The sequence below is a fragment of the Theobroma cacao genome, chromosome 6, assembly GCF_000208745.1.
Source record: "Theobroma cacao cultivar B97-61/B2 chromosome 6, Criollo_cocoa_genome_V2, whole genome shotgun sequence".
Lineage (NCBI taxonomy): Eukaryota > Viridiplantae > Streptophyta > Magnoliopsida > Malvales > Malvaceae > Theobroma > Theobroma cacao.
Window position 1 is genome coordinate 24913933 of NC_030855.1, and position 18035 is coordinate 24931967.

Sequence of the window (18035 nt, forward strand, 5' to 3'; positions counted from 1 at the left end):
GTCTTCCAAAGTCAGGCACGACGTACTGGGGCCAGTGCTAAAAGGCTTATCTTCCTCGTGGGCTCATGAACATGACAAGACTATTTTTTCTTTTCTTTTTTTTCATTGGTGTTCATAAAGTTGCTCTTGTGGAATAAGTTGAATCCTTAGGAATGCATTTAATGTGACGTTTAGACCATTTAATGCTTGACGCTTGCACCTCGACAAGACATTGACTAAACATTTCAAACAATGCTTTGAATGTGCCCATGCTTTGAATGTTCCCAGCTTTTTCGTCCAATATTTAATTTCAATATTGTTAAAGCTAAAAAGAAAGTGGGATAATGGAGGTAGAAGAAATAGAGATTTTATAATTTAAAATTTTGTGTTATTTTATTTGATTAAATAACATTAAAGAATTTATAATCGAATTTAATTATGATTTAGATAGTAAAAATATTACTTATTATAAATTTGAATATGATTCGATAGTGTTCAAATAGTAATATTAAAATATAAATTATCAAAATTTGAGTAGAAATATTGATTTTTAATTTTACATTTACAATTTTTTTATTTATACATTTCTTTTAATTTCTTTATAATTAATGTAACACTTAATAAAATTTATTAATTGCTACAATTATGATTTTAAACTATAATTTATTTTTTTCAACTAACTTTAATTTATTAATTTAATTTTCAATAACAATATACATAAAACTTGATTTTAAATTTATTTTAATTAAGTATTTAACAGGTATGAATATTTAGGAGGTTGTCTCCAGGATATACGAATTCAGGTCAAAATTAAAAAAAAAAATTAACTGGGTGCTAAATTTTATTTGAAATCAGTTCAAATATTATTTTATTAATTAATATTATATTTTTATTTCCTTTTAATGTTAACGTAAACTTAAAAAATATTTTTTATATTTTACTATTGTCTTCTTTTACAAATTAAAATTGATCTCAACCGCTTCCTAGCTGACGTTATTTTCATTCATTGGTAGTTCCACATGATACATTTCTAATGAAGTTATTTTCTTTTATTGGTAATTCCATATGATATACATTTCCCGGTAATTAGAATTTATGAAAGAAGAGCTCATGACTCCTATACTTGTATGAGGACATGTATGATTCATGTTCTCATTGGTTCCTATTCTCAACTCTAAGACTACCGAGGATATATGTCGGAAATGGAAGCTTCATTCACCGAAAATGCAATTGACTTGCTAGTGGATTGATTCGACCAATCTTCATTTGTTGGAAACTTCGACTCACTTGTGGGAATGAGGAAAGTGACTGGAGGTCGAGGTGCTTGCAGCGTGATAGAGTAGCTGCTAAGCATGAGAACAATTGCTGCCATCGTGGGTCGCTCTGTTGGATCTTCCTGAACGCATAAAAGGCCGATATGGATGCATCTGCTGACTTCATTTCTAGAATAAGAACTTCTCAGACTTGGATCTAACAGTTCCAAGGGTGTTCCGTTGTTCCAATGTTTCCAAGCCTGAAAGACGTTGGGGAATGCTGTTTAGTACTTTGCAATTTATTTCTAAAATACGTTACATAATTTTTCTGATCACTTACATAGCTTAAGAGGTCCTCAGCTCCATCTGTTGATTGGAAATTATTGTTTTTCTTCCCAGTAATAATCTCCAAAATTATGACTCCAAAACTGTACACATCAGATTTGACAGAAAAATGTCCATGCATTGCATATTCTGGAGGCATATAACCACTACAAGCCATGCAACAATGTTAGTATAGCAATATTGTCCTTAGAAAATTAAGACATAAGAAATCTTCTACAATCTTTTTTCCTTCATCTTATTTTATATAAATGATATCATTTTTGTCCAAGAATTTTGATGGAAGTTAATTACTAATAGGAGGTAAGTAGTGCTACACATATATAAAATTTTTAAAAACTTACTATGTTCCAACGATTCTACTTGTGCTGCCTTCAGATTGATCAACTCCAAAAATTCTTGCCAATCCAAAATCTGAAATTTTTGAATTCATATTTTCGTCGAGTAATATGTTACTAGTTTTGAGATCACGATGTATAATTCTAAATCGAGAATCCTCATGAAGATAGAGAATCCCTCGAGCTATTCCTCCAATTATCTTGTATCGTTTTGTCCAATTCAATTGTCCTCGTCTTTCAAGGTCTAGGATACATCAAAATAGTACATTACGTTAACGTAAAAGACAATTTGATTTTAGAAGTAAAATAGTGTTTGATTAGGCCATACCAAATAAAAAATAGTCAAGGCTCTTGTTGGGAACAAATTCGTAAATGAGTAATTTTTCTGCTCCTTCCAAGCAAAATCCCAAAAGCCTCACAAGATTTCGGTGTTGGAGTTTGGCTACCAATGCAACCTCATTCTTATATTCTACCGCACCTTGGCTAGATCTTACTGATAGCCTTTTAACAGCTATTTCTTGTCCATCGGGGAGTTTGCCCTAGTAATTTAAATAATTTTAGTAAGTTGTTGAATCTCAACATCTAGTAATTCCAGCATACTAAACTAATTACTTTTGTATAAGATTCTTTTGGTAAGGAAGAGAACATGTTGTAACAAGTGAGATGCACCAGAGTTGAAAAAAAAAAAATTGAAGCAGTCTTTGAAGTATTTGAGTGTCTTGTGACAAGGTGAGTAACATGAATCAAAGAAGGTGGAGGAAACAGCGGAGCGTTGCAGATAATATTATGAAAAGAGTTGAGTAGATGGAGTATTTGAGAGTAATCTCATGATTTTCTAATCCCTTTCCTACATTGTCAAGCTCTTATATATATACACCAAGTAGGAATGCTTTCTTAAGAGTTGGCAGAAAGTGCTTACTGGAAAAATGGGAAGTCATGTTAACACGTTCTATTGGGAAGAATTGTGTTTAAGATGGGAAAAGCATGTCTACTATGGAAAAAGTGGCTTATTGCCATTTATGGGAAGAGCACGTAATTAGGTAATGCTCGGAAGTTTTAAGTAGTGGAACTCAGTGATATTTAATAGTATGTCACCTGTTTTCTAAAGAAAGAAAGAAAAAAGTAAAATACGTATACTTCAAAAAAAGATTAAGGAGAAATGACTTTTTAATTATCCCATATCTAAGCTATCAAATTAGATTCTTTAAAACATTTTAGAGATGGAAATAACTCATTAATCTTTTCACTTGTTCTGAATTACTTTTACTACTTTCCCTGTGCATAATTGTTATGTACTTATTCTCATTTTGTAAAACAACATTTAAACAAAACATAATAAATTAGTCAAAATCAGGTATATATAAAAACAAGCGAAATTTTCTACCTTGTAAACGGGACCAAATCCACCTTCACCCAACTTATTATCATCAGAGAATTTGTTTGTGGCAGCTTCAATGGTGGAAAAATCAAATTGCAAAGACTCCTCGGTCGCAATATCCTTTGCAGCTAGATAAAAAAGAAAAATTGTACAAGTATTAGCCTTTAGTTTTCACTCCGTCGAAGAAACAAAAAATGTAAGATGAATGACTACGTTAGCAAAAAATTTCCTATTCTTTACCGTTTTCTTGTTCTACGGCATCGTACTTCTTTCGATTCCTAGTAAGAAGACAGAAGCCCGCTGCAAAGAGCACCACAGAGACAACAACCGGAATAGCAATGGCAATTATAGTTTTTGTTGAAGTTTTGGTTTTCTCTGCACAACAAACAATCAGGCATACAGATACAATAATTAATTGACATGCTAGAAAGTCTCGTTATAAAGATTACTATCTTTTCTCTTCTGAATTTTAAGTTTCGATCCAACTTAAATTACTCAGAACCTCACCTAAATTAAGCCCCTGTATTTATCTGTCGGTTTTAAGAATGCGCAAGAAAAATAAAATGAAAAAAATTAAACTTATTCTATTTAAAGAATGAAAAATCAAGTAAATACTTGCTTTGCGCACCCAAAATAACAGAAGAAATTTTGGAAGGATTGAAATACAAAAAAGAAGGAAGATCGGACCTTTAGTTGAGTTCGTTGAGGGAGGTGAAGGAACCAGCACTGTGGAATCCGTGCCATTGAGTTGGTAGAAAGGAAACATTTCATATCTGATATTACAGCTCGGAAGCAAAACTCTTGCACCTTGTTTCCCATCACAGCACGTTGGAAGAGTAGCAATGGCACTCTGGAAGCATCTGAAGCAAAGTGCATCGGTTAAATCCGGGGTGCACTGCACTAGGCTGTACAGTGTTTGGGAGCTAGTAAAATTCGCTTTACCAGCTGCAAACTTTTTGCCCGATTGGTCCTCATACGCAGCTCGGTTAGCTAAGATTTTCATTACGCTTGCCAATAACTGATCAAAACTTTCTTTGTCCGTGATGCTTGCTGAACTGCTGTTATCCATCCCCGGTACTTCACGAATGATGGAGAAAATGTTTTGATCAGAGTACCGTACAGTACACTCATCGTACCAGATCACACCCATTTTTTCCGTAAGACAGCGTTGAGCTATCTCGTTGCTCGCACTGGCAACGCAGTCTTGGCAGAGATTAGCTGATACATCACCCCGGCAAAGGAACGTACCGTAGACCAAATTGGGGCCCTGCCCTGCTGTTGTGTTGTAAAACTCATTCTTACTGCTGCTGATATTTGATGAAAGAGAGGATAAAAGGGTCTTGATATTGGCTTGGTAGGTGCTGTTGGGCGTGAAAGTAGTGGAATTATCACAGGCATAAGAGCTGTAAGTTGGTGCTGCTTCGCTGCTGAAGCTAAGCAATATGACTAGAAGCATGAAAATTATGTAGCTATGGAGAGAAGCCATATCAGCTGATCAATGTTCCAGTTTTAGTAACACTATCCATGGTGTGGAGTTTAAATTTTTAAATTTAAATTTAAATTCAAAAAATTGTTAGAGTCAATATTACTTATTCTCGAACCTATAGAATTTATATCGGTCAAGATTAAAATTAAGAGTGGGTGGGGGACCAAGTTTGGTGAAGTTGCTGTGGCACCAAGGGGCTTGAAACCCAGTCAACTAGCCACTTAGATTTTTATGCGGAAATTAAGGAGATCCATACACATTCATGATTTGATTGAAGAAGACACGCAAAAACTCTGCCATCTTCGGACTGGTTAAGGAACACATAGAGCCACCAAGTCTTCCAAAATCAGGCACGAATGATTGACTCGAGTGCCACAAGAGTTACCTTTCTCGTGGGGTCATGAACATGACATGACTATTTTTTTGGCTTTTTGGAATTGTTGTATGCAGGTTTCTACTGGGCATGCATTTAATGTAATCAATGCTTGATGCTTGCTTCCCAACTAAACATCGAGTAAACATCTTAAACAATTCTTTGAATGTTCTTAGTAATTTCGTATATTTGATTTGGATAATGTTAAAACTTAAACGAGAGTAGAATATTAGAATTTTTTTAAAAAACTAAGATTAGATCAAATTTAGTGAATGCCAAAATTTAAAGAAAATAAAAGATAACTGTAATTTAAAAATTTTAAAACAATTTTTTATTATCTAAAAGGTAAAAATATTAATAATATATTAAAGAACTTGGTTTTCCTCAACCAATCAAAATGATATATAAATACCAGTAAAAGGATCTATCCAGATTAGGGGATAAGTCAATGAACAAAAATAATAGAAAAGAAACATCGCCTGGTGGTACTCACTACCATTAAACACTAATCTTGCGTATTGGTACTCAGTACCATGACGCTTAAACATCAAACAGACAATGAACAACACAACATATGAACCATAGACTACAGCTGCCAAAAAAATAGAGTATGCTTATAAAGGGGTTACTACCAACTGCTGACATAAAGCTACCATCCACACCGAACTTGGCCAAAGAATCGCAAAAGACTGTAATAATATATTAAAGAATTATGTAGAGGTGTCAAAAGATTGGACTGCTCTAGCAAGTATATTGATCTAACTTGATTAAAGGCATACTATTATATATATAAATTATATTTTTATATAATTTTGACTTTTTTAACATATACCTTAATTTAAAAATTACTATTATATTGTCTTCTTTTTTGAATTAAAACTGATCTTAACAACTTCGTAGCTGAAGTTATCTTCATTTATTGGCAAACCAATATAATACATTAACTTATAACTATAATTTAGGAAAAGAGAGCTCACGACTTCTATAGTTGTATACGATACATGTCCTTATTGGTTCTTATTCTCAACCCTAAACTACCGAGGATATAAGTCAGAAATGGAAGCTTCATTGACGGAAAATCGACTTGACTTGCTAGCGGATTGGTCCGACTCCTCTTCATTTGTTGGAAAATTCGACTCACTTCGGGGAATGAAGAAAGTGGCAGGAGCTTGAGGTGCTTGGAGAGTAACAGAATAGCTGTTAAGCATGAGAACAATTGCTGCCATGGTGGGTCGTTCGGCTGGATCTTCCTGAACGCATAACAGGCCGATGTGGATGCATCTAATGACTTCATTGCTAGAATAAGAACTTCTCAGACTTGAATCCAATAGTTCCAAGGGTGTTCCGTTGTTCCAGTGCTTCCAAACCTGAAAGACGTTGGGGAATGGTGTTTAGTACTTTGCAATTTATTTCTAGAATACGTTATATAATTTTTCTGGTCATACTCACATAGCTTAAGAGGTCATCAGCTCCATCTGTTGATTGGAAATTGTTGCTTTTCTTTCCAGTAATAATCTCCAAAATTATGACTCCAAAACTATATACATCAGATTTAACAGAAAATTGTCCATGCATTGCATATTCTGGAGGCATATAACCACTACAAGCCATACAACAATGTTAGAATAGCAATGTCATCCTTAGAAATTAAGACATAAGAAATCTTCTACAATCTTGTTTTCATCTAGAAAATTTTTTTATTAATTTTGATGGAAAGTTAATTACTAATTGTAGGAAAATAATGCTAAACATATATAAAATTTTTAAAAACTTACTATGTTCCAACAACTCTACTTGTGTTGCCTTCAGATTGATCAACTCCAAAAATTCTTGCCAAACCAAAATCTGAAATTTTTGGATTCATATCCTCGTCTAGCAATATATTACTAGTTTTGAGATCACGATGTATAATTTTAAGTCGAGAATCCTCATGAAGATAGAGAATTCCTCGAGCTATTCCTCCTATTATCTTGTATCGCTTGAACCAATTTAATTGTCCTTGCTTTTCAAGTCCTGGGACATATTTGATATAGTTATAATAATTTGCAGAAAGGCAATTTGGTTTCAGAAGTAAAATAATGTTCGATTAGACCATACCGAATAGAAAATAGTCAAGGCTCTTGTTGCGAACAAATTCGTAAATGAGTAATTTTTCTTCTCCCTCCAAGCAAAATCCCAAAAGTCTCACAAGGTTTCGATGTTGGAGCTTGGCTACCAATACAACCTCATTCTTATATTCTTCCGCACCTTGGCTGGATCTTCCTGATAGCCTTTTAACAGCTATTTCTTGTCCACTGGGGAGTTTGCCCTGATAATTTAAACAATTTCAGTAAGGTACCAAATTAATTTGTTTCCAACAGGTGAAAGTTTCTACCTTGTAAACCGGACCGAATCCACCTTCACCCAACTTGTTAACAGCAGAGAATTTGTCTGTGGCAGCTTCAATGGTGGCAAAATCAAATTGCAAGGACTCCACAGTCGAAATTTCATTTGCAGCTAGATGATAAAAATTTGTTCAAGTATTAGCCTTTTGTTTCACTCCATCGAAGAAACAAAAAATGCTTGATGAATGACTGTGATAGAGAAAAATTCACTGTTCTTTACCGTTTTCTTGTTCCACGGCATCGTACTTCTTTCGTTTCCTAGTAAGAAGACAGAAGCCCGCTGCCAAGAGCACCACAGAGGCAACAACCGGGACAACAATGGCAATTATAATTGTTGATGAAACTTTGTTTTTCTCTGCACGACAATAAATTCAGGCATACAATAATTAATTGACATGCTAGAAAGTCTAAGTACAAAGATTACTGCCTTTTCTCTCTTCTGATTTTGAGTTTCGATCCTACCTCCTTTACTTTTAGATTGTGGCGCCGGAGGGGAAGGACGAACTGGTGTCGGTGATGGCGGTTGCGCTGTGATCCGGTAAAAAGGGTACAATTCATATCTGACGTTACAGCTCGGAAATACGACTCTGCCCCCTTGTTTTCCAAGGCAACAACTCGGAAGAAAAGAAATTGCTGTTGTAAGGCAGGTATCACAACTGGACACAGATAAATCCGGGGTGCACTGAGCGAGTGTGTAAAGCGTTTGAAAATTGGTGAAATTGGCTTCTTCAGTAGCAAACTTTTTTCCTGACTGATCAGCAGCTGCTCGTGCGGCTATCTCTTTCGTCGTGTTTGCAAGCAACTCCATGAATCGGTCTGGTTGTGAAACATTCCCTGTATTCAACAGTTGCAAACTAGGTTCTGTTTCCAATTCGGAGAAAAAGGACCTGTTGGAGTAACGTAAGGTGCACTCGTCGTAGTAAAGCAAAGCCGTTTTCTGGTTGGGGCAACGTCGAAGTATCTCACCGGAAGCTGTGCTAACACATTCTTGACAGATATCTTGGGTGACATCGCCGCGGCAGAGAAAGAGGCCATAAACAATATCCGGAGGGTCTCGGCCAACGGTGAGGTTATAGAATCCACTTTCACGGGTGGTGTTGGATTGAAGAGACGAGAGAAGGAAATTGAGGTTTCTCTGATAAGTGCTATTCCGAGTGTAAGTAGTTGTATTTGAACCGCAGTGGAAATCCAAGAAAACAACTGCTGCTTCACTGTTCAGACAGAGCAAGGAAAGGAAGATGCAAAATGAAAGGGTCATGGAGATATGAAACGAAACCATGGTGATGATCAGCTCTTGCTAGTTTTTCAGAGTACTGGAAAGGGGTTTAAATAAGCACTTGCTTCTTCTGGGTGAAATACATCTCTCCACTCCAAGAATTTACTTACTTGGAGGCTAATTTTACCATAAATCATACAATAAACTGTTGAGAAAAAAACAATTTCTGTTTATAAAAATAAACAAATAAAATAACAAAAAGGGCACGTTGACGCCATTCAGTGGAAGACTTTGACTCTTAAAGCCGAGAATCGAGTGGCAAAGTCAAGGACGCGTATTGCTTGCGTGGTAAATAAGGATAGGGAGAGACAGAGAGAGCACGGACTCTAAATTGGAATTTATGCCCTCAAGTCAGGAGAGTGGGGCCAGCAGAGGCAGGACGATTGATTCATGGACTGACGATATTTCTTTTCATGGTTCGTCAGAATGAAAGGTAATCCTCTGCAAACCATGACCCGCTCTCTGCCCTTTCAAAACCTTTTGTCACGACCCCAACCACCTCCCCCGCAAACCTCACCGTCGCTCCACTACACTTCCTTCACTATACTAGCAAATTATCCGAGTTTGCATCTATTTTTTTATCAAATCAAACTCCTATATCATGACTCTAAAACTATTCTCATGAACGGGTACAGAACGGAGCATGCTTTGGGGGCAAAAGATTTTCATTCTGTAAGATGCAACTAATTAAATAATTCAGAACTCTGAATATCATATTTTTTAGAAGATTTCATCCAAGTATACATGTTTGCGTATCACAAATCTTGTGCACATGGCCATCAGCACGATGCCAATGATGCATAATCCTGGAGTTCGCCTCACGCACATTGGTTATCGAGGGAATAGTTCAGTAATGGACGCCTCATTCACAGTGGCTGACGATAACGTGCTTTTAGATGGATCAGATTTCTGCTCCGAAAACTTACGTCCTGTCATGGTGCCAAAAAAGAATGCTGTTTTTTGAGGTGATGGTAAAGTAACAGAGGAGCTGCTAAGCATGAGAATGACTCTTGCCATTGTTGGCCTTGCACCTGGATCTTCTTGAACGCACAACAGGCCGATCTGAATGCACCTCAAAACTTCATTGCTCACATAAGAATCTTGTAAGGTTGAATCCATCAATTCCATTGGTGTCCCATTCTTCCAATGTCTCCATACCTGCAACAGCCACGAATTAATTCTCAATACACTACATCTTTTATAGAACTTTGGAACTCAAACTAATTTCATCTCGGACTTACATAGGTTAGAAGGTTATCGGCATATTGTGAGTGACAAAAACTTGTATTCATTTTGCCACATATTATTTCTAGTATCAAAATACCAAAACTAAATACATCAGACTTTTCAGAGAACCATCCATGCATTGCATACTCTGGAGACATGTAACCACTACAATATAACATTGTTAGCAATGAAGCAATGATGAAGTAAAGGTTGAATTATAATGTGATTTTGTCATATTTTATGGATGAGGACAGAATGTACTAATGCCAAACAAGTAAACAGAAATGCTTGGCATGGAAATTAACTTACTATGTGCCGACAATTTTCTTGGTACATTCTAGACTTTTATTTTCCCCAATCATTCTTGCCATGCCAAAATCAGAAATTTTTGGTGTCATGTCCTCGTCTAATAAAATATTACCAGCCTTAAGATCACGGTGTATAATTTTGTGGTGTGAATCCGAATGAAGGTATAAAAGCCCTCGAGCAATCCCTTTAATTATTTTGTAACGTTTGGACCAATCCAATTGCCTTTGTTTTTCAGGATCTGAAGATTAGGAATCAGAAACAAAATGAAAGATTTCTCATGATAAATTACTATAAATAGAACAAAAACAGTAAGGTAAACCATATATATATATAGAGGTGCCATCTTTTGGCCAAATTTATTCAAAAGAAGAGATGCCATATGCGTAGAAATTTCAGTGTAATTAGATGCATTGCATGCCTGTTTTATGGTGAAAACTAAAAGTACATATGTTGAAAAAGGACCAAACCAAATATGAAGTAGTCAAGGCTTCTGTTGGGCACAAATTCATAGATGAGCATCCTCTCCTTTTTGTCTAGGCAATATCCAAATAGCTTCACAAGATTCCGGTGTTGAAGTTTGGCTACCAATAGAACCTCATTTTCGAACTCTTCATCACCTTGTCCAGAGCTTGTTGATAGCCTCTTGACAGCTATTTCTTGTCCATCAGGAAGTGTACCCTAATCAAATTGACACCATAATCATTTCTTGAAATAGTTTATTTTCATTAGTTTTCAAGGTCAAGGTTGGATCCCTTTAACTCTCCAACTAATTGTCGTGGAAATTAATGAACTCTACCCTGTTATCATGATAAGCTTCATTTCTCACCTTATACACACTCCCAAATCCGCCCTCACCAATTTTGTTAACTTCAGCAAAGTTGTTTGTGGCAGCTTCAACTGTACTCAAATCAAAATGCAGAGATTGCATATTCCTAGCTTTACTTTTACCTACACATTATATATATAAACCAACAACAGGCAATATATAATGAAAGACATCAGTTACTCAGCAAATCATTTGTACAAGAGAAAATGTAAAGATGTTGTTTATCTGATCATATTATAGTCAATTTTGGCTTACCATATCGCCTTTTTCGCGCACTTAGTTTCTTCCTTGCTTTCCAGCCTAGAACACAGAAAGAGGAGAAAACCAAGAAGCTAACTGTTGGAGCAACAATTTTGATTACTCTCTGTGATGACATCCCCGTTTTACCTGAATCAAGAAGTATGCTTAGTTACTTTCTCTGCATTAAAACAAATGATAGAACTATTTGTTCCCTCGTCTAAAAAAGGAACAGGATTTCCTATCTTTACAGGATAGCTGAATACAAATAGCAAAGTAGGATTAGACCCTGTTAGACTTCTCACGAGTTGTTTGACAGTGTGATTTCAGACTTAGCATCTTGAAAAGAAGAACAGAGCTTTAGATCTATATGCTGCAGATCTACAAACGTAACTAGATGTGAGCAGAACAAAAATTAAACGAATATAGCTCCTCATTGCTGTTCCTTCACTACTGAAATTTTTGTTCGAATAGTCCTTCAATTTGAGCAAACAATATTTGAACTTTTAGGCAAATTTTGGATTTCCAGAAAAAGTTGCTTAAGAAATTCGAAAACTGATTCGAAGACTCTCGGTCCTTGATCTAAATTATACATCAAGTATATTTTAGTGATCTATTAAACGGACCTGATGGAGGTGGAGGATGTACAAGAGAAAGTGCAGGCGACGCTGGGGGCGGAGGTGGTATAGTTTCGTTACTTCTGCTATAGAATGGGGCAACTTGGTATTGCACGGTACAGCTAGGGTACAGAGCAAATGCCTCTGTTTTCCCTCTGCAACAATTTGGCAAATCTGCAATAGCTCCCTGAAGGCATCCGTAGCAATCCCTACTGGAAATGTCCGGTGTGCACTGTGCTAGGCTGTAAATTGTTTGGAATCCCGTAAATGGTGCCTCTTTTGTCGCAAACTTTTTAGCCCCCAGTGAAGCATTTGAAGCCCGAGTTGCTATGTCTTGCATCAGAGTTGCCACTAGCCGGTTAAAGCGGTCCGGTTCCGTGGCATAATTATCATACCACACATTTACTTTAGGCCTTTCAGGCGTGGAGTAAGCGATAGACTGGTTCGAGTAACGTAGCATACACTTATCATACCAAATTATAGCCCCAGTTTGGTTAGGACAACGTTGAGCTACGTCGGTAGCAGCAAGTTTAATGCCGTCCTGGCAGATTTCAGGAAGGACATCCCCACGGCAGAGAAAGAGACCATGGACCATGTTAGGGTTCTGCCCCGAGGTGGTCTTGTAGAATCCATCAAGGACGGTGGCGTTGGAGGTGAGGTAAGAGAAGAGGTTATTTATATTGGTTATGTAGACGCTGTTTCCGGTGAAAATGGTCACGTTGGAACAGAAGTGGTACAGGTAATCTGAGTCAGCCAAACTGGTGAAGCTGAAGATAGAGAGAAGCACAAGCACAAGGCAGATTTTGATGGAAGGCATTGGTCATAATCAGTTTTTGTTCCTTTGTTCTACATTTGTCTTAGGCTTGGCACTGATATTGCCTTTTGAACGGTTCAAGCCAAAGCAAAAATATCTAGCCACGCTTCTCCGAAGAAAGCAGTTGAGATTTTGACAGTTGAGAAGACCCCTTTCGTTTCTTTTTTCGTTTTTGGGATTAAGGTCTTCAGGATGCCAAACACATCACACCCTTTGGACAAAAGGTCACACCCCAAGGCCGTCTGGTTTCAGCAATCTCTGGTTATTGGCTGACAAAGCAATGGCTAGTTAATTAGCATTGCGTCGAGGCCTTTGGTCTAAGGCATCCCTCACCCTTGGGTAATGAGTATTACAAGAGAAAATATTTTTTTGGGTTAATTAGAGATTGTAAAAGCAAAGCTGATTGACGAATGGAATTATTACTCTATTTTTTTTTAAATTTCAGTAGTATTCTCAAAAGCGGGGACTTGTTTCGCCTCTTTACAAAGATTTTGTCAAGCTATGCCCCATACAAAACAAGAGGGTATACCCATACAAAACCAATATCAGCAACCAGCTAATCACTTACTACACCTGCAAAAGGGCCCTGTACGTCTTTCAATTATGAACAAAAGAAAAAACTATCACAACCCAATCATCTCCCCATAGTCCTAAAGTTCCGTATCAATTACTACTCTATGAATTCTGTTGATTTTTCTTTTTCTGAATTCAATTGAATTTTGGTTGCAGTGTTTTATTTTCGTATCAAACACGGCAAAGTCAAAGGTTAGCTCTGAGTACTTTCATTACTTTTTTTTTTTTTAAAGAGTTTAGAGTGTAAAATAAATACTTTCTAAAGGGTACAATGTTGTTACTGTACTTTTTTACTCTACAGTTTTATCCCAAAAACGAATCCCTCCACCACCAAAAAACAACACATCGGCCACCACTTAAAAACACATACACAACAGAGTGAACGGGGCAGAGAACCGTTTTCACTCCGTAAGATTCATCGAATTAAAAAAATCAAGACTTCGAATATCAATTTTTTTCAAAGATTTCGACCACGAATACATGCTTAGGTATCACGATGTCCACAATGCATTATCTTAGAGTTCGCCTCACACACTTTGGTTACCGAGGGAATGGTTCAGTAATCGATGCCTCGTTCACTGAGGCTGACGATGACGTACTTTTTGATCGATCAGATTGCTGCTCCGAAAACTTACGTCCTGTTATGGTGCCAAAAAAGAATGCTGTTTTTTTAGGTGATGGCAAAGTAACAGAAGGGCTGCTAAGCATGAGAACGACTCTTGCCATTGTTGGCCTTGCACTTGGATCTTCTTGAACGCACAACAGGCCGATCTGAATGCACCTAAGAACTTCATTGCTCACATAAGAATCTTGTAAGGTTGAATCCATCAATTCTATCGGTGTCCCATTCTTCCAATGTCTCCATACCTGCAACAGCCATGAATTACTTCTCAACATACTGCATCTTTTATAAGACTTTGAAACTCAAAACTAATTTCATCTTGGACTTACATAGGTTAGCAGGTTTTCGGTATATTGTGAGTGACAAAAACTTGTATTCATTTTGCCACATATAATTTCTAGTATCAAAATACCAAAACTAAATACATCAGACTTCTCAGAGAATCGGCCATGCATTGCATATTCCGGAGACATGTAACCACTACAATATAACATCGTTAGCAATGAAACAAAGATGAAGCAAATGTTGAGTTAAAATATAATTTTGTCAAATTTTATAAATGACAACATAATGTACCAATGCCAAAAGCACATATTTTAACAAGTAAAGAGAAATGCTTGGCTTGGAAATTAACTTACTATGTGCCAACGATTCTCTTGGTACATTCTACACTTTTTTTTTCCCCAACAATTCTTGCCATGCCAAAATCAGAAATTTTTGGCATCATGTCCTCTTCCAATAAAATATTACTAGCCTTAAGATCGCGGTGTATGATCTTGAGGTGTGAATCTGAATGAAGGTATAAAAGCCCTCGAGCAATCCCTTTAATTATTTTGTAACGTTTGGACCAATTCAATTGCCTTTGTTTTTCAGGATCTAAAGGTTAGAAACCAGATACAAAATGAAAGATTTGTCATGATCAACTACTATAAATAGAACAAGAGCAGTAAGATAAACAAATTTTTTTTTATTTAAAGGTGCCATCGTTTTGGTCAATTTTATTCAGTAATAGGGATGCCGTATGCATAGAAATTTCAGTGTAATTAGATGCATTGCATGGTTGTTTATTGGTGAAAACTAAAAGCATATACGTTGAAAAAGGACCAAACCAAATATGAAGTAGTCAAGGCTTTTGTTGGGCACAAATTCATAGATGAGCATCCTCTCATTTTTGTCTAGGCAATATCCAAATAGCTTCACAAGATTCCGGTGCTGAAGTTTGGCTACCAGTACAACCTCATTTTGGAACTCTTCATCACCTTGTCCAGAGCTTGTTGATAGCCTCTTGACAGCTATTTCTTGTCCATCAGGAAGTGTACCCTAATCAAACACCATAATAATGTTCATTGGTTCTAATTGACAACCTAGGAGCCCTCTAACTCTCCAACCAATTGTACTGAAATTAATGAACTCTACCCTGTAATCATGATAAGCTTCATTTCTCACCTTATACACACTGCCAAATCCGCCTACACCAATCTTGTTAACTTCAGCAAATTTGTCTGTGGCAGCTTCAACTATACTCAAATCAAAATGCAGAGATTGCATATTCCTCAATTTACTTTTACCTACACATTATATATATAAACCAACAGCAGGCAATATATAATGAAAGACATTGGTTACTCAGCAAATCTTTTGAGTGAAAATGTAAAGATGTAGTTTGAGTTATCTGATCATATTATTGGCCATTTTGGCTTACCAGATTGCATTGTTCGCACGATTAGTTTCTTCCTTGCTTCCCAGCCTAGAACACAGAAAGTGGAGAAAACCAAGAAGCTAACTGTTGGAACAACAATTTTGATTACTCTCTGTGATGATATCCCCCTTTTACCTGAGCAAAGAAGAATGCTTAATTACTTTTCTTTGCATTGAAAACAAATGGTAGAACTCTCTGGGCCCTCGTCTAACAAAGGAACAGGAATTTCCTATCTTTACAAGAAAGCTGAATACAAATAGCAACGTAGGATTAGACCCTGTTAGACTTCTCACAAGTTATTTGACAGTGCGATTTCAGAATTAGCATCTTGAAAAGATGAACAGAGCTTTGGATCTATATGCTGCAGATCTACAAACGTAATTAGATGTGAGCAGAACAAAAATCAAACGACTATAGCTCCTCATTATTGTTCCTTCACTACTGAAATTTTTGTTCTAAGTACAATCCTTCAATTTTAAGCAAACAATTTTTGAACTTTTAGGCCAACGTTAAATATCCAAAAAAAAATTGATTAGAGATTCGTAAACGGATTCAAAGACTCACGGTCCTTAAAGGGTTACTTGGGGTGGTAATTAATACACTGATATTCCAGTTCAAACTGATTGGAGGAAGAAAACGAATCCAACGCTCCCACAAAAGCAATGGAAATCGGACAAAGAAAAGTGATCAATTTTCGATGTATATGATACATCAATTATATTATATTGATCTATTAAACGGACCTGGTGGAGGTGGAGGAAGTACAAGAGGAGGTACAGGCGGCGCTGGGGGCGGAGCAGCTATAGGTTCGTTACTTCTGTCATAGAATAGGGAAACTAGGTATTGCACGTTACAGCTAGGGTACAGAGATAATCCTCCTATTTTTCCACTGCAACAATTTGGCAAATCTGCAATAGCTTTCTGAAGGCATCTGTAGCAATCCCCTCTGGAAATGTCCGGTGTGCACTGTGCTAGGCTGTAAATTGTTTGGAACGCCGTAAACGTTTCCTCTTTTGTCGCAAACTTTTTAGCCCCCATTGAAGCATTAGACGCCCGAGTTGCTATGTCTTGCATCAGAGTTGCCACTAGCCGGTTAAAGCGCTCTGGTTCCGTGACATCTCTATTATACAGCATATTTTTTTTGGGACTTTCAGCCATGGAGTAAAAGATGGACTGGTTCGAGTAACGTAGCATACACTGATCATACCAAATTATAGCCCAAGTTTGGTTAGGACAACGTTGAGCTACGCCGGCAGTAGCAAGGTTAATGCAGTCCTGGCAAATTTCAGGGCGGACATCCCCACGGCAGAGATAGAGACCATAGACCATGTTAGGGTTCCGCCCCGCGGTGGTCTTGTAGAATCCGTCATGGCCGGTGGCGTTGGAGGAGAGATAAGCGAAGAGGTTATTGGTGTTGCTTATGTAGAGACTGTTTCCAGGGAAAGTGGTCACGTTGGAACAGAAGTGGTACAGGAACATTGGGTCGGCTAAACTGGTGAAGCTAAAGATAGAGAGAAACACAAGCACAAGGCAGATTTTGATGGAAGGCATTGGTCATCCTGGGATCTTGTTTCCTTTCTTCTCCATTAGTCTTAGGCTTTGGCAATGATATAATCTTCCGTACATTTCAAGTCAAAGCAAAAACGCGTAGCCACGCTGCTGCTAAGAAAGTATTGAGATTTTGACAGTTGTGAACATCTCTTCTTTTCTTCTTTCTGGGGTTAAAGTTTCAGGATGTCAGAGACGTCACACCCTTTGGACAAAAAGTCAAAACAAGTCCAACTATTGTCACTAAAAAACTTAAACTCAAATTATTAATAGTGATGAGCTTAGATTATTATATAAATTTTAATAATTACATTCACATCATATGTGAAATATTAAGTATCATAATTTTAACTCATATTAGATTGATACATACTCTGATATTATTTATAACGATTCAAATCTAACCACTGATTTAATAATTTTTTTAGCTTAAATTACGTGATTCTCAAAAATTTAAGCTCAAATTGCTAATAGTGATGGATTTAAATTGTTATATGAATTTTAACAATCACATTCACATCAAATGTGAGATATTGAGTATCACAGAATCTCACATGTTAAAGTCATCTGGTTTCAAGAATATTTAGTTATTGGCTGAAAAAACAATGGCTAATTAATTGGCTTTGCGTAGAAAGCTAGTGCTCCCTAGGCAAAGGTAAAAGGGCAGAGAAAGCCCATGATCCAAGTCCATTCTTATTTCTTTAGTTGACAACTCTCTTATACAAAATTGTTTGTATGGATGAAATTATGCAAA

At 36.7% G+C, this 18035-nt stretch overlaps 3 protein-coding genes across 3 annotated transcripts; all 3 read right to left on the reverse strand.

Moving 5' to 3' along the window:
* On the reverse strand, positions 960 to 4828 carry LOC108662471 (cysteine-rich receptor-like protein kinase 10). The gene is made up of 7 exons (XM_018122895.1): positions 3978 to 4828; positions 3531 to 3665; positions 3297 to 3418; positions 2241 to 2451; positions 1919 to 2156; positions 1573 to 1723; positions 960 to 1492 (listed from the first exon to the last, which is right to left on the reverse strand). Exons 1-7 carry the CDS (start codon positions 4774 to 4776, stop codon positions 1160 to 1162), a joined length of 1989 nt encoding a protein of 662 aa, XP_017978384.1. The 5' UTR covers positions 4777 to 4828; the 3' UTR covers positions 960 to 1159.
* LOC108662469 (cysteine-rich receptor-like protein kinase 10) lies at positions 6030 to 8917 on the reverse strand. The gene is made up of 7 exons (XM_018122891.1): positions 7996 to 8917; positions 7754 to 7888; positions 7524 to 7645; positions 7247 to 7457; positions 6925 to 7162; positions 6599 to 6749; positions 6030 to 6516 (listed from the first exon to the last, which is right to left on the reverse strand). Exons 1-7 carry the CDS (start codon positions 8810 to 8812, stop codon positions 6184 to 6186), a joined length of 2007 nt encoding a protein of 668 aa, XP_017978380.1. The 5' UTR covers positions 8813 to 8917; the 3' UTR covers positions 6030 to 6183.
* On the reverse strand, positions 9641 to 17416 carry LOC18597066. Its single transcript, XM_018122869.1, has 14 exons — positions 16477 to 17416; positions 15737 to 15868; positions 15481 to 15602; positions 15144 to 15354; positions 14673 to 14910; positions 14364 to 14514; positions 13957 to 14279; positions 12035 to 12843; positions 11427 to 11558; positions 11172 to 11293; positions 10813 to 11023; positions 10346 to 10583; positions 10051 to 10201; positions 9641 to 9967 (listed from the first exon to the last, which is right to left on the reverse strand). The coding sequence occupies exons 1-14, from the start codon at positions 17282 to 17284 to the stop codon at positions 9641 to 9643; spliced, it is 3975 nt and encodes a 1324-aa protein (XP_017978358.1). The 5' UTR covers positions 17285 to 17416.

Excerpts from the sequence above, each read along its gene's own strand:
- LOC108662471 (XM_018122895.1), bottom strand. The coding sequence starts at position 4,776 with ATGGCTTCTCTCCATAGCTACATAATTTTCATGCTTCTAGTCATATTG. Across the intron at positions 2,452-3,296 it reads GATTTGGTCCCGTTTACAAG|GGCAAACTCCCCGATGGACA; the intron begins GTAGAAAATTTC and ends TTAAATTACTAG. Across the intron at positions 1,724-1,918 it reads AGTAGAATCGTTGGAACATA|TGGTTATATGCCTCCAGAAT; the intron begins GTAAGTTTTTAA and ends CATGGCTTGTAG.
- LOC108662469 (XM_018122891.1), bottom strand. The coding sequence starts at position 8,812 with ATGGTTTCGTTTCATATCTCCATGACCCTTTCATTTTGCATCTTCCTT. Across the intron at positions 7,889-7,995 it reads ACAATCTAAAAGTAAAGGAG|AGAAAAACAAAGTTTCATCA; the intron begins GTAGGATCGAAA and ends ATTGTCGTGCAG. Across the intron at positions 6,517-6,598 it reads CTGATGACCTCTTAAGCTAT|GTTTGGAAGCACTGGAACAA; the intron begins GTGAGTATGACC and ends AACGTCTTTCAG.
- LOC18597066 (XM_018122869.1), bottom strand. The coding sequence starts at position 17,284 with ATGCCTTCCATCAAAATCTGCCTTGTGCTTGTGTTTCTCTCTATCTTT. Across the intron at positions 15,355-15,480 it reads GATTTGGCAGTGTGTATAAG|GGTACACTTCCTGATGGACA; the intron begins GTGAGAAATGAA and ends GTGTTTGATTAG. Across the intron at positions 9,968-10,050 it reads CCGATAACCTTCTAACCTAT|GTATGGAGACATTGGAAGAA; the intron begins GTAAGTCCGAGA and ends TGGCTGTTGCAG.